This window comes from Molothrus ater, chromosome 25 (genome assembly GCF_012460135.2).
Source record: "Molothrus ater isolate BHLD 08-10-18 breed brown headed cowbird chromosome 25, BPBGC_Mater_1.1, whole genome shotgun sequence".
Classification (NCBI taxonomy): Eukaryota; Metazoa; Chordata; class Aves; order Passeriformes; family Icteridae; genus Molothrus; species Molothrus ater.
Window position 1 is genome coordinate 4,394,824 of NC_050502.2, and position 27,034 is coordinate 4,421,857.

Sequence of the window (27,034 nt, forward strand, 5' to 3'; positions counted from 1 at the left end):
CAGGAGGGAGCTGCAGGATCGATCCCGCCCCGCTCCCGCAGCTGTGGCTGCAGCCCAGCTGCAGGGAGGGGACAGCTGGCAGCTGGCACAGCAGCCTCGCTGTCCCCACCCAGCCATGACGAGGAGGCTGAGCAGGATCCTGGGATGTCCCGGCCTCCATTCCCCAGCAGAGGGTGGAAAATGTGGCTCATGGCCACGGAGCCGCGGGGACACACGTGGGGACACACGTGGGGACACACGTGGGGACACACGGGGACACAGGATGGTCCCACAGCACAGGGCAGCCAGGGATCCCAAAGCAGGAATGATCCCAGGGCTGTGCCCCACCCTCCCCGGAACTGGAGGGGTTTCGATGGCTCTGTGCTGGCACAGGGAGGGTGACAAGGAGCCCGTGCCACCCAAATGCCACCACAGAGTCTGGGGGGGCGATTAGAAGGTGACAAAGAGCAGCAGCCCTGGGCAGGTGCCACCCATGGGGCCACTGCAGGCTCTGGGGTCAGGTTTAGCAGGGAAATGGGGCAGAAACTTTGGTTGGAGGTCACATGTGACAGCAGGGAGCTGTCACCAGTGCCTGATCTGCCTGGGGACAGCGGCTGTGGGGTGGCACAAGGAGCCTCCCTGCAGGAATGGGGCTGGGTGAGTCAGGGTGGCTGTGCTGGCACCCAGGGGACACGGGTGACTCATCAGAGTCACACCCCACGCCACCCCAAAGCCACTTTGGGAGCAGCCCCGAGGGTTTGGGGTCTGCTGGCACCTCCTGGGGCAGAGCTGGAGCTGCCAGAACCAGCAGCCCCCAAAGTGACACTGGGGGTGGGGACCCCAAGGGCCACCCAAGGCGGGCTCTGGGGGACAGCGTTTGCCCACGAGGACAGTGCCAGGCTGGAGAGGGGACAGCCAGGTCTGCAGCACAGGGTGGCACCGAGGGCCAGGAGCCACGTGGATCCAGGTGGGATCAGAGCACTGCAGGGCACGGATCCTACAGCAGGACAGGGGTGCTGGCAGGACACCCCGGGCTGACAGACAGGAGGACAAGGCCCTGTGCCACCCCAGAGGGGTGATCAGCAGAGGGACAATGAGAATGGGGATGGGGACAAACAGTGGGGTCAGACAGAGGTGCCACAGGTGCCCTTGGGATTTTGCTCTTCCCAAAAATCCCTGAGGATTTGGAGAAGAGAAACTTTCTGTGCTCTCTGGGACTTGGGACAGCTCAGCTCCACGGGAGGGACACCCCAGGGGCATCGGGGTGGGACTGAACCCTTCACCTTCCCTAAATGAACCTTTTAGGTTCTCCTCCTGCCTCTCCTCCCAGCCCAAAGCAGCCTGATCCCACTTTGGCAGGGCTGAGCACATTGTTTTGTGACCTGGGCTTTGTATTTCCACCGGGATTTCCCCCCCTTCTCTAACGACATCCCGATATTGTCTGTCCTTCCCGGTCCCGCTCGCAGCTGGAAAGCTGCAAATCCCCCCCTTGCAGCACTAAAAATATCCCACAGATTGTCACAGCTGAGTCCCCATCCCACAGCCCCAGGGCTGAGCCCCCATCCCACAGCCCCAGGGCTGAGTCCCCATCCCACGGCTTTAGGGCTGAGTTCCCATCCCACGGCTTTAGGGCCAAGTCCCCATCCCACAGTTTTAGGGCTCAGTCTCCATCCCACAGTTTTAGGGCTGCCACCATCCCACAGCTCCAGGGCTGAGTCCCATTCCACAGCTTTAGGGCCAAGTCCCCATCCCACAGCTTTAGGGCCAAGTCCCCATCCCACAGCTCCAGAGCTGAGTCCCATCCTACAGTTTTAGGGCTGAGTCCCATCCCAGTTTTAGGGCTGAGTTCCCATCCCAGTTTTAGGGCTGAGTTCCCATCCCAGTTTTAGGGCTGAGTCCCCATCCCAGTTTTAGGGCTGAGTTCCCATCCCACAGTTTTAGGGCTGAGCCCCCATCCCACAGCTCCAGGAAAACCCTTGGAGCTGGAATCAGGGGCTCTCTGCCCCCTGCACCCCCCCAATGCCAGGGAAGGCTCCACTGCTGTGCCAAGGTGCCACCAGTGCCACCAGCCTGGCTGATGAGGGGACCCCAAAAGCCAGCCCAGCCCGTGAGGGCAGAGGTGACACCCTGAGATCCTCCCAGAGGTGACCCCAGGTGTCACTGCCACCACTCAGCTGCAGTGTCCAGGTTTTCCTTGGAGCATCCTCAGTGCAGGAGGGACCTGGGCCCATCTCCCCATCCCTGGGTGCATCCCCCACCCACTTTGGGGACACGCTGCTCCTGTCCCTAGCCCAAAGTGCCACCAACAGCTGCGGGTGGCACCTGGCCACCTCACCAACGCCCTCCAACCTTTACACCTCCCCTCCCACTCCGTAAATGATTAAACGGGGAAGGGCTGGAGCAGCACCTGGGCTGTGGGGAGGAGCTCCTCACCCCATCCCACATCTCTGACAGCCCCTGAGGTGACAGCCCCTGAGGTGACAACCCCAGACCATGGGATGGCCACTGGAGCCACCACCCTTGGATGTGACCTTCGTGTGGCTCCATCCCAGACCACGGGACAGTCACTGGAGCCACCACCCTCGGGTGTCACCTTCACATGGCTCCACCCCAGAGGTGACAACCCCAGAGGTGACAACCCCAGACCACGGGAGCCACCACCCTCAGGTGTCACCCTCCCATGGCTCCATCCTGGAGGTGATAACCCCAGACCTTGGGAGCCACCATCATTGGTTGTCACCTTCACACGGCTCCAGCCTGGAGGTGACAACCCCAGAGGTGACAACCCCAGACCACGGGAGACACCACCCTCAGCTGTCACCTTCACATGACTCCATCCCGGAGGTGACAACCCAAGAGGTGACAACCCCAGACCTTAGGAGCCACCATCCTTGGATGTCACCTTCACATGGCTCCATCCTGGAGGTGATAACCCCAGAGGTGATAACCACAGACCATAGGAGCCACCACAGTTGGGCGTCACCTTCACCTGGCTTCATTCCAGAGGTGACAACCCCAAACCTTGGGAGCCACCACCCTTGGACATCAGCTCCATGTGGCTCCATCCTGGAGGTGACAACCCCAGACCACGGGAGCCATCACCATTGGGTGTCACCATTGGGTGTCACCTTCACATGGCTCCATCCTGGAGGTGACAACCCCGGAGGTGACAACCCCAGCCCACTCACCTTCAACCGGCGACGTCTTCAACCTCTTGCAGACGTTCTGGACGCCGCCGTAGGAGTCGTTGATCCGGGCCACGGCCTCGGTGCTCCTCAGCTCCATGAGGTTCCTGAGCTCCACCAAGGAGCACCCAAAGTCCCCCTCATGGTTGCCCTCAGCCACCGAGTTCCCGGGGTGGTGGTCGGCCACGTTGTTCGTCATCTTGTCACGGTGCCGGTGCCACCGGCGCGGCGCTCCCGGCGCGGCCTCGCTCGCGGCTCCGGCGGCTCCGGGGGGGGATGCTCCGTGTGGCCCCTTCCCTGGGGGCTTCCCTGGGGGCTTCCCGGGGGGAACGGGCGGCTCTATCCGAGCCCAACTTGTCGGGATGAAGGTGTAAACAGGATGTGCATGTTACCGCGGAGGCGACCTTAGCAACGCCCGGCGTGCAGCTCCTGCAGCGGGAGGAGGAGGAGGAGGAGGAGGAGGAGGAGGGCTCCCTGGATACCACAGCAACTGGAGCTGTGAAAACAACCGTGGGAAACAAAAATATCGGCGTCAGGAGGGCTTGGAAAGGAGCGAGGCGCCCCATGGGGTGGGAGAGGGGAGCGGCGCTGCCCCAAGGAGGGGATTTTTAGGGAGAATTCGGTGTCAGCGTGGTTTGGGCAGAAATTCCTGGGTGAGAAGTTGAGCTCGGAGTGTGGAGCAGGGAAAAGCCGCAGCTGCAGGGCCGGGCAGGAAAGGAGCCCAGGTGGTTCTTCACTTTCAGCCCAGACAAACCCTCCCGTTGATTTTGGGTTAAAAATACCCCTCAGCAGTGGGAAACAGCTGCTTCCTCCCCTGGGCAGGACGTGGGGGCCGGAGCATCGCTCCCCGCCCTGCTGGCAGGTAGGGAACAATCCCAATATCCCAATATCCTGATATCCTGATGTCCCAATATCCAAATATCCCAATATCCCAAAGTCCCAATATCCCAAAGTCCCAATATCCCAATATTCAAATATTCCAAAATCCCAATATCCCAAATTCCCAATATCCCAAATTCCCAAAATCCCAATATACCAAAATCCAAATATCCCAATATCCCAAAATTCTAATATGCTAATATCCCAAATTCACAATATCCCAATGTTCCAATATCCCAAATTCCCAAAATCCCAATATCTCAATACCCTGATATCCCAATATCCTAATATGCCAATGTCCCAATATCCCAATACCCCGATATCCTGATATGCCAATGACCCAATATCCCAATACCCCAATAGAGAAAGGGGCTGCAGCACCCCATGGGCTCTACGTCAGCTGGGAGATGCCACAGGAACCACGAAATAGAAAAGGGAAGTGGCAGAGAAACCACCAAAACCTGAGAGTTTCTCAGAAATTGAGGTTTTTCCGTTAATGACTTGTTCTGAGGTGGCTCCCTGAGGGCAGCGAGTGGCTCTCAGTGTCCCCAAGAGCTGCCACCCAGGTCACAACACCCCAGCGAGGAGAGAGGAGCCCCAAAAACACTGCAACCAAGCCAAGCAGGGACCACGAGCATCCCACAGCTCCCCCATTCCTCAGGGATTTGGGGGCTGGGATTCCCTGCTGGCATCTCAGAGTTCTAGGGACAAACAGGGACATGAAGGGAACAGCACAGGCCAGAGGGAAAAAGGGCTTTTTGTCAGCCAGGGTTAGCTGTGTTCCCAAGCTCCAGGGAAGCTCCCGGCACTCCAGAGGCAAAAAGGCTGCGAGGGGAGGCTCTCATGGAGAGAAAATAAAAATTTTCTGAGGGCAAAATAAATAAAGAACAACAGGGGAACGGCCACTCCAGCAGCATCCGCCCCAGACGGGGCCCAGGGGTGGCAGAGCAGGCTGGGGAGGGACAGGAGGGAGGAGGGAGAACGTTCACGGCTGATCCCAGAACACGTGGGGTGCACCAGCCCTCACAAACCCCACAGAAAGGCACCAAATCAGCACAGGGCTGTCATGAACAGCCCCAGTTCCTGCCCCAGGGCTGCCCCAAACTGCCCCATGCCAAACAACCCTGATTCCAGCCCCAGGGCAGTCCCAAAGTGCCCCAATTCCAGCCCAGGGCAGTCCCAAACAGCCCCATCCCAAACTGCTCCAATTCCAGCCCCAGGGCTGCCCCAAACTGCCACAGCTCCAGCCCCAGAGCTATCCCAAACAGCCCTGCCCCAAATTGCCCCGATTTCAGCCTCAGGGCAGTCCCAAACTGCCCCAATTCCAGCCCCAGGGCAGTCCCAAACTGCCCCATGCCAAACTTCCTCGATTCCAGCCCCAGGGTTGTCCCAAACTGCCCCAATTTCAGTCCCAGAGCTGCCCCAAACTGCCCCATCCCAAACCGCCCAAATTTCAGCCCCAGAGTTGTCCCAAACTGCCCCAGTTCCAGCCCCAGGGCTGTCCCAAACTGTCCTGGCCCAAACTGCCCCAATTCCAGCCCCAGCCCCAGGGACTTTTCAATCTCTGGGGCAGCACAACCCCAAAGAACCAAACCCCCCCTGCCTGGCCCTCCTTATCCCGCCAGCAGCACCCCCAGGGCAGCTCCCGGCACTATCAGGGTGCCACAGGCACCAACTGCACCTCGGGGACAGCAGTGACACCACAAGAATGTCCCCACCTCGGGAGAGACCTGTGCCCCGGCTGCAGGGAGGGGGGAGCGGGGCAGGATGGGGAACAGGGATGGGAGACGGGGATGGGGACACAGGGATGGGAGCAGAGGGATTGGGAGAATGGGGATGGGACACAGGGATTGGGAGAATGGGGATGGGGGGACACAGGAATAGGGAAAATGGGGATGGTGGAGCATGGGGATGGTGGAGATGGAGATGGGGAAAACGGGGAGGGGAGGACAGGGATAGGGACACAGGGATGGAAGGACACAGGGATAGGGACACAGGGATGAAAGAACACAGAGATGGGACACAGGGATGGAAGGACACAAGGATGGGACACAGGAATAGGGACACAGGGATGAAAGAACATGGAGATGGGACACAGGGATGGAAGGACACAAGGATGGGACACAGGAATAGGGACACAGGGATGGGGACACACAGATGGGACACACAGGGATGGAAGGACACAGGGATGAGGACACTGCAGCTCCTGGACACCCAAACTCCTCGGGCCAGAGCATTTCTGCTGCCCCATCCAGCAGGGATCCCTGCCCATCCCCAGCCCCGTTATCCCACGGCTGCTCCTGGAGCTGAGCTCATCCATCCCTGCAAGGCAGCAGCTCCCAGCAGCGGGAAGCAGGAGGTGGCAGGCCCAATTAAGCAGGCTCCTGCTGATTAAGAGAAAAAACGCTAATTCCCCCACCCCACCACGCTCATTTCCTCCTCTTTCATAGCAACCGGCGCTGTCTGAGGAGCTGAGGAGCGCTCAGAGGTTAAGAGGGAGACAGTTAATTAATACTGTAACGGCCTAGCCCTTAATTACCCCTGACAGAGCTCAGGGAGCAGCGATCAGCACCATCCCTGTGTCCCACTGTGAGATTCCAGCCTGGAATTTGCTCTGTCCCGGGGGAAAAGGAGGGATCCAGCACCATCCTTGTGTCCCACTGTGAGATTTCAGCCTGGAATTTGCTGTATCCTGGGGGGAAAGGAGGGATCCAGCACCATCCCTGTGTCCCACTGTGAGATTCCAGCTTGGAATCCACTCTGCTTTCAGGGAAAGGAAGGACCCAGCACCATCACTGTGTCCCACCCTGCAATCCCAGCCTGGGACTGAGGTGTGGGATGGTTCCTGTCTGCTCTGAGCATCCTCCCCCAGCCCTTTTGGGATCACAGCCCCATTCCCAGGGGATCCACCCGGATCAGAGCCATCGCTCTGAGGAGCTCCCAGTGACCCCAGCACGTTCTGTCCTTCACACTGGGAACCCATTCCCAGAGCCCCCAGGCCCTGGAGAGGAACAAACTCTCCCCGAGGGAAGAAAACAGCCCAGGTGGGAGAGGGACCTGAGCTCCCTGTGTGACACCAGCTGTGTGTGTGTGTGTCACCTCCCAAATGCCATCCCTGAGCTGGGGACCCACGTGGAGCCTGGTGGGGTGTGAGGGGAGGAAGGAGAGGAGTGTGAGGGGAGGAAGGAGCAGGAGAGGGGTGTGAAGGGAGGAAGAAGAGGGGTGTGAGGGGAGGAAGAAGCGTGAGGGCTCCAGGCAGGAGGAGCTGGTGAGGAGCGGCGGAGCTGGTGCTGCAGCTGAACCTGCCCGGAATAATAAACGGCAGCACGGCACCTCTGTCCTGCCAGGGGCACCTCTGTCCTGCCAGGGACAGTGCCCAGGGCCAGGGCCACCACCCCAGCCCCAGCACCTGCTGGATTCAACCTTGGAGAAAAGTGATGAGGGAAAATTAATCAGCTGGAGATGCCACAAGTGACAACTTCAGCCACGGCGTGGGTGGCCCTGCTGCCAAGCCTGTGGCACTGCTGATGGCACCAAGAGCCTGGCACGTGCCAGGAGCAGCCGTGGTTGGGTCCCTGGGTAAGGACAGGGATCCTCCTGCCCCAGGATATCAGATCAGATCCTGGATGGGAGCACTGCTCCATCCTCCCACGGATGATCTGAGATGGAGCAATCCCTGCCCAAGCTCAGGAGGTTCTTCCATTGATGAAATCCGTGCCCCAGCTGGGACATCTCCCACCACCAGGCCAAGGAGAAGCATCACCAGCCACCACATTCCCTGCCCAGAGCCACAGATCCCAGCTGGGATCAGGTGGATCAAGGTGGCATCACCTTCCCCAGGCACCTGGATCCCAGCCCCACACTCTGCCCCCCTCAGCAACACCCACCAGGGTCCATCTCCTCTCCCAGTTTGGGAATGGGGTGTTGGGAACACTTGGCTGCCGGAGGTTGCCATGGCAAACTCAATGTAAAGCTGTCAGGGATGCTGTTTATGTTGCCAAGTGGGGAGGAAGGGAAAAAAAATAATAAAAAAAGAAAAAAAAAAAGAAAAAAATCAACTCCCCTAAAATTACCCTTCCTTGGCTCAGGTTTGAGATTTTTTCTCGTTGGGAATCCGAAGCTGCATCCGCAGTGGGATGAGAGAGGATGCACGGACAGATGGACAAACGGAGCCAAAGCAGCCAATGAGAGCAGAGGAACGGCCTTGGAGCACCTTTGCTGCCCTGCCGGCTGGAACTGCCCCTGCAGGGGCCGCACTGCCCTCCCTGCCCACCTCACACTCCACTCACTCCTCTGGGAGCGGGGCTGGGGGCACAGAGGGAGCTGAAAATCCTCTGGAATGGCTCAATCCAGGCAGGAATCATGGGGTGAGACCCTTGGGGTGCTGCCATCACCGGGGAGGCTGGGGGCACAGAGGGAGCTGAAAATCCTCTGGAATGGCTGAATCCAGGCAGGAATCATCGGGAGAGACCCTTGGGGTGCTGCCATCACCGGGGAGGCTGGGGGCACAGAGGGAGGTGAAAATCTTCTGGAATGGCTGAATCCAGGGAGAGACCCCCGGGAGACACCCATGGGGTGCTGCCATCACCGGGGGAAGGGCTGGGGGCACAGAGGGAGCTGAAAATCCTCTGGAATGGCTGAATCCAGGCAGGAATCATGGGGTGAGACCCTTGGGGTGCTGCCATCACCGGGGGGGGACTATGGGCACAGAGGGAGGTGAAAATCTTCTGGAATGGCTGAATCCAGGCAGGAATCATGGGGTGAGACCCTTGGGGTGCTGCCATCACCGGGGGGGGGCTGGGGAAGGCACCAGACCCCCCTGCAGCCCCTCGGAGAGCAGGGAGACACCTTCCCAGTGGGAATGCAGGACCAGGCTCTGCACTGGGCACAGGTGACAGCCTTGGGGACAGGGAGGGCACGGAGGGAGGGGACAGGGGGGACAGTGACAGCCTTGGGGACAGGGAGGGCACAGAAGGAGGGGACAGGGGGGACAGTGACAGCCTTGGGGACAGGGAGGGCACGGAGGGAGGGGACAGGGGAGACAGTGACAGCCTTGGGGACAGGGAGGGCACAGAAGGAGGGGACAGGGGAGACAGTGACAGCCTTGGGGACAGGGAGGGCACGGAGGGAGGGGACAGGGGGGACAGTGACAGCCTTGGGGACAGGGAGGGCACAGAAGGAGGGGACAGGGGGGACAGTGACAGCCTTGGGGACAGGGAGGGCACGGAGGGAGGGGACAGGGGAGACAGTGACAGCCTTGGGGACAGGGAGGGCACAGAAGGAAGGGACAGGGGGGACAGTGACAGCCTTGGGGACAGGGAGGGCACAGAAGGAGGGGACAGGGGGGACAGTGACAGCCTTGGGGACAGGGAGGGCACGGAGGGAGGGGGCAGGACCCCCACAGCGGGGCTGAGCCGGGTCGCTGTGCTGGTGGGACAGGGCCACGTGGAGCACGCGGTGCGCAGCCCGCGGTGACAGCGGCTCCGGGGGGGTTCGTGGGGTCCCCGGTGTCCCCCCGGAGCCACCGCGGGCAGCGGGGAGGGGGGGGGGGCCCGGCGGCGCTGGGGGCCCCTCCCCTGCACACTCACCAAATCGCAATGTGCAGATGGCAGCGGCTCCCGCTCCTGCTCGTTCCCAGCAACACCCCTGGCAAGGGAAGCCTTCCCTCCTTAACCCCTGCGGCGCCGGGCGAGGCCACCCGCAGGGGACACCGCGGGGCTGTCACCTCCTGCGGCGGGGGAGGAGACAAGGAGGTGGCGCACGGGGACAAACCTCATGCTCGGGGCTGGCTCGGAGGGGCAGGGGACATCCCAGCCGGGATTGTCACCCTGGGCGAGGAGGGGCAGGGTGGCAGAAGGTCACGGTGGCGGAACCTCCATCCTGGTGCCACGGAGAGGAGAAGGGGACAAGGCCAGGCTTGCGACAGCCAGGACAGACCCCCGGACACTCAGGAGGACCCGTCCCCTTCCCCCGGCCACGCTGGGGTCCCCTCCTTGCCCCGGGCGGCTGCAGGTGCCGAAAGCAGAAGCGGTGGCACCCGGGGACAGCCACCTGTGGCACCCGCGGGATGTCCCCTCCTCCCGCAGCAGCATCCGCTTCCTCCGCCAGGGGTGGGGACAGCGACACTGCCCTGCCCGGAGGGGCCCCCCCGCACCCCGCAGTGCCACCCCCGCCACACCTTGGGGACACTCCAGAGCCGAACCCTGGCACGGGGGACACCCCGGTGACAGCCAGACCCCCTCGCTCCTGGAGGGGCAGAGGGGGAAGGAGCCCGCAGGCTCCATCGGGCGAGGCGGGGGGAAAAAACGTGGGGAATAAAAGTGGGGGGAATGTCCTGGGAAAGGAGCAGGAAAACGCCCAGGAAGCGCTGAGGCCTCACGGAGCGCGGCAGCAGCAGCGCTGTGCCAGGGAAACTGAGTCACCAGCCCGGTGACAAAGCGAGTGACAAAGCGAGTGACAAACCAGGCACGGAGCAGTGGCGGAGCCCAGGGCGCGGGGCTGGAGCTGCAGCCCGGGAATTCCTGCGGGAATTCGCTGTTGGGATCCGGCCCCTGAGGCTGCTCCTTGCCAGCCCCGCGGGCAGGGCAGGGTCCCCATGTCCCGCATCCCCGCGGGTCCCCGCGAGTGACAATTCCCGACTCCCATGAGTGACAATTCCTGACTCCCATGAGTGACAATTCCTGACTCCCACGAGTGACAATTCCCAGTTCTCACAAATGACAATTCCTGTCTCCACAAGTGACAATTCCCAAGCGGCTCCTCCACACCTCCCTGTCCACGACATTGGGCTGGGGACGAGAGAGGGGACACGGCCACAAGCCACCGGCTACCGCAGGCTCAGGGTGCCACAAGAGCCGCTGGCCCCGCGGTGTCACTGTCACTGGCGATGTCACCGTCACCCATGGTGACAGCCCTGTAGTATTTCCTCCCACACGGCTGTGCCAGGCACACAATTCCCGGTGCCAGCAGCACAGCCATGGGGCTGCCACGTGCAGGGCACAAGGCTGGGGCCTGTCCCCTAACCGGCTGTCACCCCCTTGGCCGCAGACCTTTGTCCCCACGCAGGTGACACCAAGGCATTGTCCCGTGCCTGGCTGTGTCACACCATCCTCCTCTCCTTCCTCCTGCCAGGCCAAGAGGAGGGATGGCAGCAGGGCCAAGGTCACAGTGAAAGCAGAAGGAAAAGGCAGGAGGAGGTGACATTCCCCAAAATGAATGTCCCTGCCGCCACCCTGCAGGCACTCACGCGGCCGCCACCACCCCGCTCATTCCAGCTGCTCTGGCTCCCATTTTGCTCCTATTTTGCCTCCTGCTAATTGACGTTGGAAAACTGCTGGGTTTTGGCGTGCCCAAGGCAGCAATTAACTCCTGCAAAGGGCAGGGAAGAGGCTGGAGGCGGAACGCTGGGCACGGCCCTGGCATGGATGCGGCGATCCACGACGCGGCTCCCCATATCCCACTGCCCTGAGCCCCAAAATTCACCCCCCTGAGCCCCCAAACCCACAGCCCTGAACCCCAAACCCCACAGCTCGGAGCCTGCTGCCACCAGGGGCTGTGACAGCCCTGGTTTGTGCCGTCCAGGCCTCCAAAATCGTCACATCCACGTGCCAAAGCCACCGGCGCAGCTGGCGGTGCCGGGGCTCAGGAATCTGCCCTTGCCCCCAGCCGGCCGGGGCTTCCCCAAGCCTCAGGGTGCAGCAGCCCAGGAATTCCATGGGGGTGGAAGCAAGGGAAAAGCAGGGAGCCTCCAGGCGAGCTGTCAGGGGGAATGTTTCCATCTAAGGCCTTGGTATTTCTCTGGCGGCGCCTGCACTAAATCAGCGCCGCTCCTCTCATTATTCTCTCGTGCTTTACAAGGTAGCACGGCCGGTGCAGGAATGCAGGAGGATGGGGAGCAAAGCCAGCCCTCTCCTGCAGCAGCAAACACCTGCAGGCCTCACCCTCTGCAGGGGCACAACATCCCCTGGGCAGCCCCTCTGACACCTCCTTAGCAGCTCTGGTGCTTTTAATACCAAATGGTTTTGTTTGTGATCGTCTGATCACCAAAATCAGAGAATGTGGCTTTCAAAATCAGAGAATGTGGATGTCACACCTGAGTGTAACATCTAGAGGACATTAAAAGCCATGTAGATGTGGTGCTTAGGGTCGTGCTGCAGTGCTGGATTAAAGATTGGACTTGACAATCTTAAAGATCTTTTCCAGCCTCAACAATTCCGTGATTCTACACCGGAGCCCTCAGGTAGGGAGGAGCTGGGCTGTCTCGCTCTTTGCTCTGCATCTGTCCCTCTCTCCCCAAATTCACCTGGCAGGTCCCTGGAGGTGACAGCAGCACAGCCCTTGGGAGGATTGTCCTGGATGCCAGCACGAGGTTTTGTCCACTCCTCCATCCCACCTGGCACCAGGAAATGGGCTCTGCCCAGCCTGGGAGCACTGGGAAGCCACCTCGGGGTGATGCGGCAGCAGCTGGCACACAGTGGGTGACCCTTGGGCACACAGTGGGTGACCCTTCTCTCCTCTCCTCCCTTCCCTCCAGGTGGATCTGCTGCAGGGAGGTGTCCAGGGCAGCAACTCCCACCCCACTGCCCTCTCCAGCTCTCATCCCTCCTCCAGACCCATCCTGGGCTTGGCTTAGCTCTGATTCACAGCCCAGAGCGAGTCCAAAGCCGAGCTTTGGGATTTGGGCAGCTTGGAATCGTGGAGCACAGGGAGGAGGATAAAAACAAGGCAGCAAAAGCAAGCCCTGGGGCTGCTCTGGCAGCACTCCAGGATGGACACGGAGCAGCGGCCACATCCCAGCCCTGTCAGAGCCCCTGTCACACCTGGGCAGCAGGGAGGTGACACCGAGAATCCTGGCAGGATGGGGATCCCAACCGCAGGGAGATGCTGCAGCCCCAGCACTTGGATGTTGTCCTGGGAGGCCCCTGAGGAGCAGGAGAGGCCAGGGAAAGGCTGGGGGCAGTGTCTGAGCTGGCCAGGCTGGAGCAGAGGCCACGGGGCTGGGATGGTGCCGAGGGCAGGAGGGAGGAGCCCGGAGCCCTCTGCTCCAGAGCCGTTCCTGGGCACAGCCCCAACCAGGATTTTGGGCTTTTGGATCCCAGGATGTTCCTTAGGCAGGAGCTGGGGCAGAGCCTGGGTTATCCCAGCCCAGGGCAGGGATGCTCTCACCATTCCCAGCTCTCCCCAACCAGGATTTTGGGCTTTTGGATCCCAGGATGTTCCTTAGGCAGGAGCTGGGGCAGAGCCTGGGTTATCCCAGCCCAGGGCAGGGATGGTCCCACCATTCCCAGCTCTCCCATGGGATGGGGCAGCCCAGGAGCACTGGGAGCAGTTGGTGTCCAGCTCATCCCCCCACACACCTGAGCACAGCCCCAAAGAGCAGAGATCCCACCAATCCCGACTCCCACCTTCCCACATCTCGTTCGAATTTTAAACTCAGCTGAAATTAAATCAAACCCAGAGCACGGGGCAGTCTGAGAAGCAAAACAACACTCGGGGGACAGGAGAGCCACCGGGCAGGACAGGAGGACACAGGCACGGTATTTTTAGCAGGATTACACAGGGACAGGGGATTCCTACCCCGAAGATCCCTGGGGGATGAAAATAGGGCCCGTCACTTCCTCCAGCAGCAGCAGCCGGGGGAAGCATCTGCTGCTCGGGGCAGGCAGCAGGAGGAGAGGGGCAGCCCGTGGGTTTTGGGGTGCCCAGGACACCCCAGGACAGCGAGGGGCACCTGGTGGCTCACCTTGTCACCGCCGGAGCCGCTTCCTCTTCCCTGCTCCGTGAAGAATCCCGTGGAAAAAAAAAACCCAAACTGGCAGCAATCCCTCCCAAAAATCCCCTCTGGGGAAACTGAGGCAGGAGAGGCAGAGCTGGTGGGACAGCACAGGGAAATTGGGGGATCCCCTAAAGCTGGGGATGTGCCAGTAGGGGATCCCCAACAATTCCAGATGTGCTGTAGGGGAGCCCCCAACAATTCCAGAGCGGGTAAGGGCGCTCCAGCACTCAGCTCCCAAGGGTGGCAGCAGCCCTGGGGACACGGGGAAGGGCTGGGGACAGCAATGCCCCTCCTGCCACCGCCACCACGTGAGCCAGGATGGGTGTCCCTGCTCCCAGCGCCGAGAATTCCCGCTCTGGATCACATCCCTGCCGGCCACCCTGTAACTCCTGCCAGCCCGGCTAGCTCAGATCCCTCTCCCCACACTCGCATCCAGCCCTAAATCCATATTTTCCCATCAAAAAAAAAAAAAAAAAATCCCCCGAGCCCAGCAGGGATTTTCTAAGGGACAAAACCAGCAACAAGGGACGGGAGAAAGGTACAAAAAAAAAATAAAATTAAATTTAGAAAAGAAAAAAAAAAAAGATGCGAACGCTTTTTGCTGCTGCAAAGGGTTAAAAAAAATAAAGTCGGGAAAAGCGATAGGAAAAACACACGCGGCTCCCAGGGAAGAGCGCGCCGGCTGCTCCCGTTTCCCTTCCCAACATGCCCCGCTCCTGGGAAAGTGTGGGCTGTTTTCCATATATAACTGCGAACTGTTCCATGCAGTAAGAAGTCTAATTAAAGGGAGCCAGGCGAGCAGAGGAAGGCGATATTTATCCCGGAGAAAAGAACCCCCATCCTCAAAATCCTAAATGCAGACCCCGAGCCCAGTAAGGGGGGAAAAAAAAAATAATAATGAAAAGTTCCGTGGTGGTGGTGGTGTGGAGATCGGGGAAACAATATAAAAAAAAAGAAAGAAAAGGAAAGGAAAGGAAAAAAGAAAAAAAAAAAAAAAAACAGGCGGGAGAGGCAAATCAGAGCTTGGAAAATATGGAGAAATAGGAGGGGAGAGCCAGATGGGCCAGGAGAGCATGGGGAGGGGCAGGGCAAGGGGAGGGAAAGCTCCTCTGAGCTGGGATGGGCTGGGAGGGGGCACAGCCACCCCCGGGAGCCTCCCAGGGTCCTCCTTGCCCGGCCCCCCGAGGTGGGAGAAGCGAGGATTTGAGCGAACAGCAGGAATCAGCTTGGAAAATAAATAGGAAAGGGGATCTAAGCGTGCGGGAAGGGGCTGGGGGGTGGGAAATGCCGGGAGGCACCGTGAGGGATCCAGGGTGGGTGGGAGAGGCGGGGAGGGAGGGGGCACCACGCTGGGCACCCACCCTGAGCACCCCCCGGCAAAGGGGGTGTCCCACGGGGTCCCACCCCAACACCCCAGCCCAGCCGAACCCCACCGGTGTTTTGGAGGAACTGTCTCCGAGGGATGGAAAAAACCTTGGAAAAAGCCTGGATGTGCTTTTGAGAGGAGCTTTGTTCGAGCTGTGCTTCCCACCAGCGCCAGGCACTGCCCTAACCCAGAGCAGGCACCACACTCCCGGTTCGGGGGGAGTCAGAGCAATTAAAAACCGTTAGCGGGCTTTAATTAAGTGCTGATTATACGAGCTGGGGAGAGGCACCACCACCAACACCATCATCATCATCATCATCATCATCATCATCATGGGCGATTATTCCAACTGGATGGGGCGCTTTGCTCCCTAAAATTGCACTTTGTCCTGCTGCCACCCTGCAGTCACCCCAGTCTGGAGCTGCGGAGTTTGGGGGGTCATTCCCAGCCCTGTCAGTCATTCCCATCCCTGTCAGTCATTCCTAACCCTGACATTCCCAACCCTGTCAGTCATTCCCAAGCCTGACATTCCCAACTTTGGCATTCCCAACCCCGTCATTCCCAGCCCTGTCAGTCATTCCTAACCCTGACATTCCCAACTTTGACATTCCTAGCCTTGACATTCCCAACCCCATCATTCCCAGCCCTCCCAGTCATTCCCAACCCTGACATTCCCAGCCCTGTCAGTTGTTCCCAACCCTGACATTCCCAACCCTGTCATTCCCAGCCCTGTCAGTCATTCCCAACCCTGACATTCCCAGCCATGACATTCCCAGCCATGACATTCCCAACCCTGACATTCTCAACCCCAACAGTCCCAACCATGTCATTCCCAACCCTGACATTCCCAGCCCTGTCAATCATTCCCAACCCCGTCATTCCCAGCCCTGTCAATCATTCCCAACCCTGTCATTCCCAGCCCTGGCATTCCCAGCCCTATCCCCGCCCTGCAGCCCTGACCTGCCATCCTGTTTATGCCACATCCAACCCCACGTGTTCCCTCCTCCCAGCACCTCCCAGCTGCACCAGTAACCCCGGCAAACTGGGACAGCCCTTCCCTCAGACAGACGCATCACGTCCCTGCAAGGAGGGACTGGGGCCTTCCACGGCCCTAAAGCCAGGCTTCGCCATAAATCCCAGCTCCCCAAAAAAACCACCTGCAGTGATGCTGGGACGCAATCCCAGATGGTTTGGGGTGGAAGAGACCTTAAAGCTCATCCCGTTCCATGGGCAGGAACACCTCCCACTATCCCAGGGCGCTCCAAGCCCAGCCTGGCCTTGCTAGGATGAGCTCAACCTCAGACACAACAGGGACGGTGCTGCTGGGGGGGCTCACACCCCAAACAACTCCCACAAAACCCCGCAGCCTCTGCCCAGCCTCCAAACAAAGCAGCCCTGGGGTCACCCGAGGTGACAGTGGCCACCAGCTCCTGTGTCCTGGCTGGAGCTGGGGCTGTGGGAGGCTCTGGCACGGCCTGGCCCTGCCCCAGGTGGGGCTCTAAGCACCAGCGCTAATCCCGGGATAATTGCGGCTTTAGCAGCGATAGGGCCCAGATTAGTGGGGAAATCCCGGTGTTAGGGGCACCGAGCTGGGACCGAGCTGGGACCGAGCGGCCACGGAGCCAAGGGAGAGATGGATCCTGGGAATAGAGCGAGGGATCCGTGGGAATGGAGTGAGGGATCCCGGGAATAGAGCGAGGGATCCCAGGAATAGAGCAAGGGATCTGTGGGAATATAATGAGGGATCCCAGGAACGGAGTGAGGGATCCTGGGAATAGAGTGAAAGATCTGTGGAATACAGTGAGGGATCCCGGGAATAGAGTGAGGGATCCATGAGATACAGTGAGGGATCCCAGGAATAGAGTGAGGGACCCATGGGATACAGCAAGGGATCCCAGAAATACAGCAAGAGATCCATGGGAATACAGCAAGGGATCTATGGGGATACAAGGAGGGATCCGCAGGAATACAGTGAGGGATTTGTGGGATACAGAGAGGGATCCATGGGAGTACAGCGAGGGATCCTGGGAATGCAGCAAGGGATCTACAGGAATACAGCAAGGGATCCCAGGAACACAGTGAGGGATCCATGGGAGTACAGCAAGGGATCCATGAAAACACAGTGAGGGACCCCAGGAATGCAGCGAGGGATCTACAGGAATACAGCAAGGGATCTGTGGGAACACAGTGAGGGATCCATGGGAGTACAGCAAGGGATCCATCCAAAATACAGTGAGGGACCCCAGGAATGCAGCGAGGGATCTGTGGGAACACAGTGAGGGATCTCCCCAGACACGGGTGCCCAGCACAGACACACACACCCGTGGCTCAGGGTGTGATTTCCACTCCCCATCCCAATGGAAAAATGCCAAACCCACGGGCAGGATTCCCCTCCAGCCCAGCTGTCCAGCCCGGGATTGCTCTGCCTGCCGGAATCCCCTCCATTCCCAAGGCTTTGTTTCCTCTTCCCTTTCCCAGCATTTTCTCTGCAGTATCAGAGGCCTTCCTCATCCTCTCCATCACCTCCCACAGAGCCCAGGCAGGGGCTGGGCAGGGGGGTTTGCTCCTGGAATAAAGAGGAGAGTGGGAATAAAGGATGGGAGCTCGGATTGGGGTTGTCCAGCACTATTTCGGATCCTCAGAACTGTCTGGGGTCCCCCAGAACTGTTTGGGATTCCCCAGCACTGTTTGGGATCCCCCAGCATTGTTTGGGATCCCTCAGAATTGTTTGGGGTCCCCCAGCACCACCTTGGCTGCTCCCACACTCAAGAGGAGGCTGGTCCGGGTGAGGAGGCTGAGATTTGGGAAAATCCCTCTGCTCCCTGCTGGCGTTTCCTGGATCCCTTCCCAGCGACCCTGTTCCCAAAGGATCACCCCGAGAGAGGACAGATCCCAGCCAGGTCCCAGGGACTGAGACACAACAAGGCTGGGCCGTGCAGGCAGCTGCGTCCGGGGGAGTGGGAGGAGGAAGGGAGGCTCCCTCATTGTCCTCTCCAGAGGGAAAAGGGACAGTCCCGAGCCTGGAAGCACCAGGGAACGCCAGGAAACACTTCCAGCTCCTCACTCCAGCCCCTGGGGCCGCAGGGCCCCGTCCCCCCAGCGCTGCAGAAACTCCATCTGCAGCAGCTTCCCGGGATTCCATGCACTTCACGTCCGACTGCAGGAGCCGGAGGATCCCCTGGCTGCTGACCTGCACGGAAACGCCCGGCTGCTGCTGCTGCTGCTGCTGCTGCTGCTGCTGCTGCTGAGGGAGGGAGGGAGGGGAAGCTGGGCAAGGAAAGGCCATTCCTGCAGCCAGCTCTGGGTGGGGGATGCTCCAGCAGGTGCCCAGTGAGGTGAGACAGGCACAGAGCGCATCCAGGGATGGGGAGAGGTGGGAAAACGGTGCCGAGAAGGGAAGCGGGGAATGGGGAGGGATGAAAGGCACAAGGGATCCTCTGCTCCCTGCTGGCTTTTCCTGGATCCCTTCCCAACGACCCTATTCCTAAAGGATCACCCCCAGAGGGGACAGATCCGAGCCAGGTCCCAGACCCCCCCAGGTCCAAGGGATGAAAGGTCAGGAGCTGGCACAACAGAATCCAGCGGTGGATACGGAGCTGGAGCACGGCATGGATGGGTTTTGAGCCCATGGGATGGGCTGCAGCCATTCTGGAGAATCCATGGATAGCAGGACAGCCCCCTCTGAATGAGCTTCCCCCAAAACAGGGAGCAGCATCTCAGCACTCTGCCCGTGGTTCCAGCCTTTTCCACCTCCTCCTGGAGCCCCAACCAGCACCCAGCACTCTCCAATAAATCCAAAATGTCCCTGAGGTGAGAAACCCGTGGATTTAACACCCCGTGGAACAGCCAGGCCGGCTCCCAGGGGCACAGCACACCCTGGGGATGCCAGAGCAGGTAGCAGGATGAGGTTTTCCAGCTGGATTTCCCCATGGGGATGCTGTTTACTTTCTCCTTCCCCCGGGAAATCTCTTGCTGACTCAGGAAACACCCTCAGGCACAGCTCTGCGGAGAGGAGACACTTCCCAGCCACAGCTTTGCTCCTTCCTTTCGTTTTTTTGGCCAGTCCAGTTGGGGTCAGATTGGAGAGCAATCAGTCACTTGGGAAATAACACCACTCCAGGCCTCCTCCCTCAAAGAAACCTCAAAAGACAGCATTTAAGGCGAGCTTAATTTGGACAACTAAAAATAGCCAGCACCAGTCACACTGGAAAATGCAGGATGTGGAGCTTCACCCTCTCCCAGCTCCAGCCTGCACACGGGGGTTTGTGGCCCCCAGCCCCACAGGTTTGTCCCTAGGGATGGCCTGGCTCCCACAGGGAATCCAGCAGGACCCTCTGAGGCCCATCCCAGAGCCCTGCCCGGCTGCTCCGATGAAAGTGTGGGGACCCAAAACTTTCCCAGGCAGGATGTGGTGACTCAGAGCCACGTCTGCAGAGAGGGACACCCAGGAAAGATCCCAGCCACGCTTCCCAGCTTCTCCCAGCCCAGCCAAGTCTGTGATCCTGGCTCCCTGCAGCTGATTCAGCCCTGGGTGAAGGCAGCCAGGCCTTGAATCCTGGTTGTCATTCCTGCTGTTCCAGAGGCTGTCACCCGCACTGTGACCCCTTCCAGCCTTGCTCCGGCCATCCTGAGGTTCCTCCAGCGCCAGCCTGGCATTCCCAGCTGCCAGCACGGCCACAAATCCAGGCTGCCCTCATTTCCCTACACTCCCCCTCCTTGCACCGAGCTCTCCCTCCTTGCACTAATCCCTCCCTGCTCCAGAGGCAGGAATAATGTTTAACTCAGGTTCACGCCGGAGCACGAGCTCCCTCCCAGCCCGGGTCAGCCCCAAGCGTGTCCCCATCACCGAGGCCGTGCCAGATCCCTGCTGCTGGCACAGCCACGTGCCCGGCTCCGTCAGGAAGCCCCTCTGGAGCGGGAATCTCCGGGAAGCTCTCGGCTGCCAGCTGCAGCGATCTGTCACGCCGGGGCTGGGACGCAGCCGGGCTCAGCTCTGCAGGTGCCATGAGAATCCCACAGCCGGCAGATCCCGCTCGGAGCCGTCCCATCTGCCCGGGGATCATCCCAAAATCAGGGGGCTTCGACAGAGCAAGGATGAGAGGGGACTGCTGGAGGACTGAGCCATCTCCTGGCTCGTCCCGGTGTCCCTGGGCTGCCTGTGGAATGGCAGGAGTGGGAAAGCAGCTTTGCCACCGCATCCTGGGCTGTGCCCCCAGCAGCGCTCCAGCAACACAGGGTTATTTTTAAGAAGCTGGTGAGAAGGTGGGAAGGGAGGCGAGGAGCTGGAATGCCACGAGGGCCACGCCACTAAGCCTCTGGAAAAGCTGGAGCCCCTGAGAGGCGAGGCATCGGCATTCCCAAGCAGGAACAAAAGGCGAGAAGCGAAAAGCCGAGGGCATTTCAGGGGCCACGGGGCATTCCAGGGGCCACGGGCACCTCCCGGCCGAGCGAGGGGTGGCGAAGGGACAGTAAAGCTCCAGCTGCTGCAGCAGGGTCCTTAATTAGCATCTCGAGAAACGGCGCCGAAAATCAGACACCTTCTGCCCGAAATCCGAGCCCGGACCTGAAAATCCGATCACCGACCCCGATGCTCAAAGAGCAAAGGTCACTTCCAACCCCACGCAGGCCCCGCCACCGCCCCGCAGGGCTGCGCTGCCCCTCAGTCCCCCCGGAGCCCGGATTCACCCCCTGCCCACCGCCAGCCCCCCCAGACCGAGCAGAGGCAGCACGGTGAGGGCCAGCGGCTTATTTTTAGCCTGGAGAAGGCAGGAGCCGGGAGCAGCCATCCCGACTCTTGCCCTTGGCATGGGACACGCCGCTGTCCCCCCCGGGCCGCCCGCACCCCGCTGCCCCCCGGCTCTGCAGCGCTGCGTCCCCCCCGGGCTGGCATCACCTCCCCTGCCACGGCTCCTGGGCCCGGGCAGGAGGAGGAGGATGCTGGGCTCAGCCCTGGAGCCGGCCCCGCGGCACAAGGAGCGGGATTATTTACAGCTCCTTAACGGAGCGAGGCAGGGCTGACCTTTCCGAGCCGCAGACAAAGAGGAGATGTCGGGAATCGCTGCTGCGGGACCCTTCCCGACCCGGCGGGATGAGCGAGGGGCCAGACCCACGCTGAGGGGGGTTCGGCAGCGGGGAGCCGGCCAAGGCCACGGAGAGCCAAGCGCGCTGGGATCCCAGCCTGGGAAAAGGAGGGATCGGATTCCTCCCTCCCCGGCCCCGCCGGACAAACTCTTCCGGGTGGGGACTCCTACGCGCCGCGCTCTGCCCAGGCACAGCTCGCTGCTCCTTCCCGCAGCCCACGGCTGCCTCGGCGGCGCCAAAACACGGGGATACGGCACGGAATGGCAAAATCGGGGCTGCTCCTCGCCCCCGGCGCCCCGCTCGGCTCAGCCCAGCTGCCGACTCATCCCTGCCGTGGAAGCGTCGAAGGAAAAGTTTCCCCGTCAGCACAAAACGCCGACACTTGGCCGAAGCTTCCCCTTGGCTGCCGCTGCCCTGGCCAGGAGTTCCCCCCGCTGGGGACACGCCAGGGCCTGGCCCCGGGTGGCCGCAGTGGGCGGGGGTGGCAGGGGACAGGCCTGGTCCTTGCAGTGTGGCACTGGTGTGGCCCAGTCCCTGCAGTGTGGCACTGGTGTGGCCCAGTCCCTGCACTGTGGCATTGGTGTGGCACTGGTGTGGCCCAGTCCCTGCAGTGTGGCACTGGTGTGGCACTGGTGTGGCCCAGTCCCCGCACTATGGCATTGGTGTGGCACTGGTGTGGCCCCAGGGGCCGCCACAGCCCCTGTGCTGCAGGGAAGGGAGGAATTCCTGAAGCCAGGAGCTCTCCCATTGGCACTGGGCAATGGATGATCAATCCCATGATGATCAATCCCACAATGGATGATCGATCCCATGATGATCAATCCCACAATGGACGATCGATCCCATTTGCTCTGAAGCTGCAGGATTTGGGCAGAGGGCTCCTGGTGTCACAGCTGTGTGTCCCCTCCCCAGCCTGCACCCTCCTGGTCCGTATTTAGGCCCCCATGTAGGACTTGATGCCACAATCCAGAAATCCCAGGATTTTCAGCCCAGGAGCACCCGACCAGGGTCCCCATGTCCCTCACCACCAGCCTGGGCCACAGCGGCCTGGTCACCCCCAGCCCCAAAAGGGAATCCCACAACCCCAATCCCTGACTCCAGGGGCCTCGCTGTGCATCAGCTTCCCACGTTCAAATCTGAGACCCCTCCCAGAAGCTCACAAACGCAGGAGGACTCTGAACTCAGCTCTTACTCACAGAGAGCTCTCCCAGGATTTAAGGTGCTTAATTAGCGGTTTAAAAGAGTCACCAGCTGGGTGGGTGACACCCCAGTGGGTGTCATGCACTCCACAGGGCTCCAGCTTCCCTCCTGTCCCTACCCAGGCTTACCTCGTGTGTTTTTTCCCTTTTCCTAATGATCCAGCAGAGGGGCAGGGTCCATAGACACTCTATTATCCCCGTGCATTAAAGCCAAAAGCAACTAATTAAAACATCAAAGTCACAGGGTTCATTAGCTCGGCCTCGGTGCTGGTAGGAGGTGACAGGGATTGTGGCTGTCACCCGACTGCTCCCAGGGACCCCAGGGCTGGCCCTGCACCCCAAAACACATTCCCTGTCCCAGTGTCACTGGGAAAACCAGTGGTTTCCACTGGAAAATCACTGGGCTGGGCAGGATCCTGTCACCTGCCTGTCCCCCAGCTGGTCACCTTTGCCTGCACCAGTGTGGAGAGGAGGGAGGTTGGGGACAGCTCTGCCACCTCTGCCATCAAAGCTGCTTCCCCCAGGAGCATCTCCAGCCCCATCACCACCCATCAGATCCCTGTTCCCACCCAGTACAACACGAGGGGGACAGGGATGGGTTCAAATTCCCAGCCCTGCACACCAGATCCCCTCTGGTGTGTGAGAACAGCCATTCCTTACCGGGAATGCTGCAGCACCCCTGGATCTGGGAGTTCCCAGCAGGCCACAGGACATGGGGGACACCAGGGAAGTGGCACCACTTGTGGCCACTTCCCATCAAAGGGCCTGCATCCATCACCATGGTCACACTGAGCACTGGTCACTTCCACTGCCATGGTCACACCGAGCACTGGTCACCTCCCATTGCCATGGCCACACCAAGCACTGCTCACTTCCCATCCAAGACCTGCACCCCATTGCCATGTTCACACTGACCATTGGTCACCTCCCAAAGGACCCACACCCATGGCCATGTTCACACTGACCATTGATCACCTCCCAAAGGACCTGCACCCCGTTGCCATGTTCACACTGACCATCGGTCACCTCCCAAAGGACCCGCACCCATTTCCACGCTCACCCTGCGCCTCCCATGCGGGGCTCGCCGTCCCTGCCCAGCCGCTCCCGGAGCCCAGCGGAATCCCCGGGCTCTCACCGCAGGTTTTCCGCCGGCTCCTTTCCCAGCAGGGCGCAGCCGTGCCCGGCGGGGAGGAGCCGTGGGCGAGGAGGAAGCCAGAGCTGCCAGCCCTTCTTCGCCGGGCCCTGCACGGGGAGCAGCAGCAGCAGCAGCAAACGGGCGGCGGCTACGAGTCCTCCCCACCGCAGGGATTTAGGTCCTCAAATCCCCGCAGGCTGGAACGGGCGCGTGTGGCCACTGCGGGAAAACTCCGCTCGTGGCCTAGCAGGGAGGAGAAACAGGAAAATGGGGAAAAAAAACCCCAAAACAACACATAACCCGAGAGAGGAGCGGGGAAGGCGCGGAGAACGCGCGGCCCCGGCGAGGGGCGGGCGGGGAAGGAGCGGGCTCGTCTCGCCGGGCTTGGGGACAAGGGGAAACTCCAGGCTCAGCTCCACCCCGGCGCTTTCGACTGCTAAACAATAGTGGAGAGGAGCAGCCGTCCCTCCCTGCTCTTACTCATCCTGCCCGAGGATCTGTGCCACCCTTCGGCTGCCCCCGCCCTGCCCGGCCTCTGCCCGGGGGCTCGGGCACGGCGGCTCCCAGCTCCGGAGGCTCCCGCAAGGCTCGGGTGACAGCGACAGATTCCCCCGGGAAGAGATGCGGACCCACGGCACGCGAGCGGCGAGCCGGCAGCGCAGGGAATTCCCTCCGTCATCATCGCCAGCGGAAAAAAAAAAAAAAAAAAAAAGGAAAAAAAAAACGAAAAAAAAAAAAAAAAACCCAACACCCAACAACAGCCTGCGCCCTCTCAAACCTCTCTTCTCTACCTGCAGCGCTCGCAGCACTTCCCAGCGCTTTTCCAGGCGGGAAGGAAGCGGGGAAGGAGCCGGGGCTCGGGCGGGGAGCGGCAGCCGCGGCCCCGCCGGCGGCCAGGGCGGGACGGGGCCGGAGCCCGCGGGGAATGCGCGGTGCCAGGGCAGGAATGGGGAAGCGCTGCCTCCTGCCCTGGGCGCTTCCCAGCTCCACCTGCCCCATCCCGGCACCGGCACCTTCCCCGTGCCACGGCCATCCACGCACCCGAGGCGATCCAGCCCGGCCCCAGGGAGTCACAGGGAGCGATTTGGCCTCCAAGCCCACCCAGCGCCCATCGCTGAGGAAGGGTCCTGCACCCCTCAGATCCGAGGGGCACCTGCAGGCCCCCTGAGCCGCCAGGCAGCCCGTGGGGAGGGTTCCGGGGGGGTCACCTGAGCGGGCAGCCGGGGAGGGAAGCCCAGGGCTGGGGAGGGATCCCCGGGGCGCGGCGGGGTGGGGCTGGCGGAGCGCGGGGGCGTCAGCCTCTCTCGCTCATGATTTAATAATTTAGGTGCGTTTCAGTGCTCAGAGAAGCGAAAGATTGAGGGCAGTGTCTGGAGCCAGGCAGGGCGCAGGCAGCGGTGCAGCCCCTGCCTTGCCCACGCAGCCCGGGGGGGTTTGGGGTGGGGGGCTCAGCTCGGGGTCCCCCCGGGCCCAGGATGGCTCTGGGTGCTCCATGGCGAGCTCCGAGCACTCACCTCCACCCCAGGTCGCTGCCCTCTGCTCCTGCCCGTCCACCCACGTCCAGGGCTGCCGGTCCACGGCCACGGGCAGAAACTGGCTGCACTGGTTTGAGCTTCGCAATGCAAACCCCCACCCAAGCTCAGGTCTCCAGAGATAAGAGCACAATAACCTATTGTCCCTCCTCCCCTCCCAAACATCTCCACTCGCCTCTGGCGAAGCAGGGAGGGACCACCCAGCTCCGCACAGCCCCCCCGCCCCCGCCGCCGGGCAGCCCACGGGGGGCACGGACCCACCGAGCCAGGCCAGGGATGCTGGGAGGCTCCGGAGCCGGGGCTGGGATGCAGGGAGAGCGCTGAGGGCAGAGGCAGGAGGAGGCGGACGAGGCCAGAGCCTGGCCGGGCTTCCAATAGATTTCCTGATTTATTTTTTAATTTATTTTCCGCCTCCCCACTCCTGTTTTCTCTGAGAGCCGTGGCTCTGCCCAGCTGGATTGGTGCAGGCAGGAGGGGGACGTGCCCAGCCGTGGCGTGGGCAACCCCCACGCACCTCCCCACCGCATCCCACCCTTCCCACCGCCCCCCACCCGAGTCACCCCACTCCAGGCAGGGAGCAGCCCCCTTTTCTGCCCCACAGGTGGGGAAAAACCACCCCAAACCCACCCACGCAGCACCTTCCCCGCTCTGTCCTTGGGCTGCCGCAAGCCCCCCTCCCCTTCCCCCGCCTCTTCCTTCCTCCATCATCCTCATCCTCCTCCTCCCCGCAATGCCACAACTCGCTGCCTCCCAAAAAATCCAGCAACACGCGCGACCGGGAACCCCCGCGCCCCCCGCCAGCCGCCTCAAGGGCGGGCAACAAGTTGTAGGATCCGACCGGAGCGTCCTCCCCCACCCCAAATACCGGGGGGCTGCCGGGCTTGCCCCCCACAAGATGTTTGGGGGCTGCACGCCCCGCAGCCGCCCACGCCCCAGAGCGGCCGGACCGCGGTCACCCCACCACCCCACCTCTCCCACGTGGGGCTGGGGTCGGGGGGGGTCCCACACCGAGCCCCCCGTGATGTAGGAGCCCAAGCCGAGTCCCCCCCATCCCACCTGCTGCACTGGGACGGAGCGGGGCGGTGAAATCCCCGCTGCCCGCGCCCCACCCGCCCGGCACAGCGGGGACAGCGATGCTCCCACCCACCCGCGCCCCCCGCTCCTACAAAGAACCCACTCCGCGTCCGCTCCACGCCACTCCCGTGCGTCCCCGCAGTGTCCCCAACACCTCCAACCCCCCTGGGGACCCCCGTACCCCGCTCGCTGGCGGGGTCCCCTCGCGCACTCACCGGCTCCGGTCCCACGGCGCCCGGCTGGCGGCGGAGCCCCCGCGACTGGCCATGGGATGGAGGGGGAGCGGTCCCGGAGCTAACGGGAGAAAATGCTTGTCATGGCAACCCCCGTGCCGTGCGGGGCCGTGCGGGGCCGGGCCGGCGAGGGAGGGGACGGCGGACAGGGAGGGGGAGGGCTCGTCCCAGCCCGCCGGGGGAGGGGCTCCCTTAAGGTGGCTGCACGCCCCGACGGCTGCTTAAGGGGGACGGGGAAAGGAACGGGGTGAAGGGCACGGCCAGGGGGGACAGCGGGGTGGGGGGGACCCCAAACTGGGGCAGGAGCCCATGGGCAGAGAGGGGGGTGCACGCCTGAGAAGGGTGGGGACAGCCCTGGGCAATGTGGGGACACCTCCAGAAAATATGGGGATCCCCAGGCAGGGTGGGGACACCCCCGGGAAGAATGGGGACACCCCTGGGAAAATGGGGATCCCCAGGCAGGGTGGGGACACCTCCGAGAAGAATGGGGACACCCCTGGGAAAATGGGGATCCCCAGGCAGGATGGGGACACCTCCAGGAAGAATGGGGACACCCCCAGGCAATATAGGGACCCCCAGGCAGGATGGGGACTCCC

General features: G+C 61.5%; 1 protein-coding gene across 3 annotated transcripts in view; it reads right to left on the minus strand.

Moving 5' to 3' along the window:
* The window catches only part of ATP2B4 (ATPase plasma membrane Ca2+ transporting 4), a 61,403-nt gene extending 34,856 nt beyond the window's left edge, over positions 1-26,547 (minus strand). For 2 of the 3 annotated variants that reach the window (XM_054517298.1, XM_036398209.2), the window contains exons 1-2: positions 26,421-26,546; positions 3,168-3,660 (exon numbers count right to left, since the gene is read on the minus strand). In XM_054517298.1, coding sequence (XP_054373273.1) covers positions 3,168-3,363 — 196 coding nt within the window. In that variant the 5' untranslated portion in view covers positions 3,364-3,660; positions 26,421-26,546. Of the gene's footprint in view, positions 1-3,167; positions 3,661-26,420 lie in introns of all 3 variants that reach the window. The other variant, XM_036398210.2, reaches the window with a different exon arrangement.
* Between the last annotated feature and the right edge of the window lie 487 nt (positions 26,548-27,034).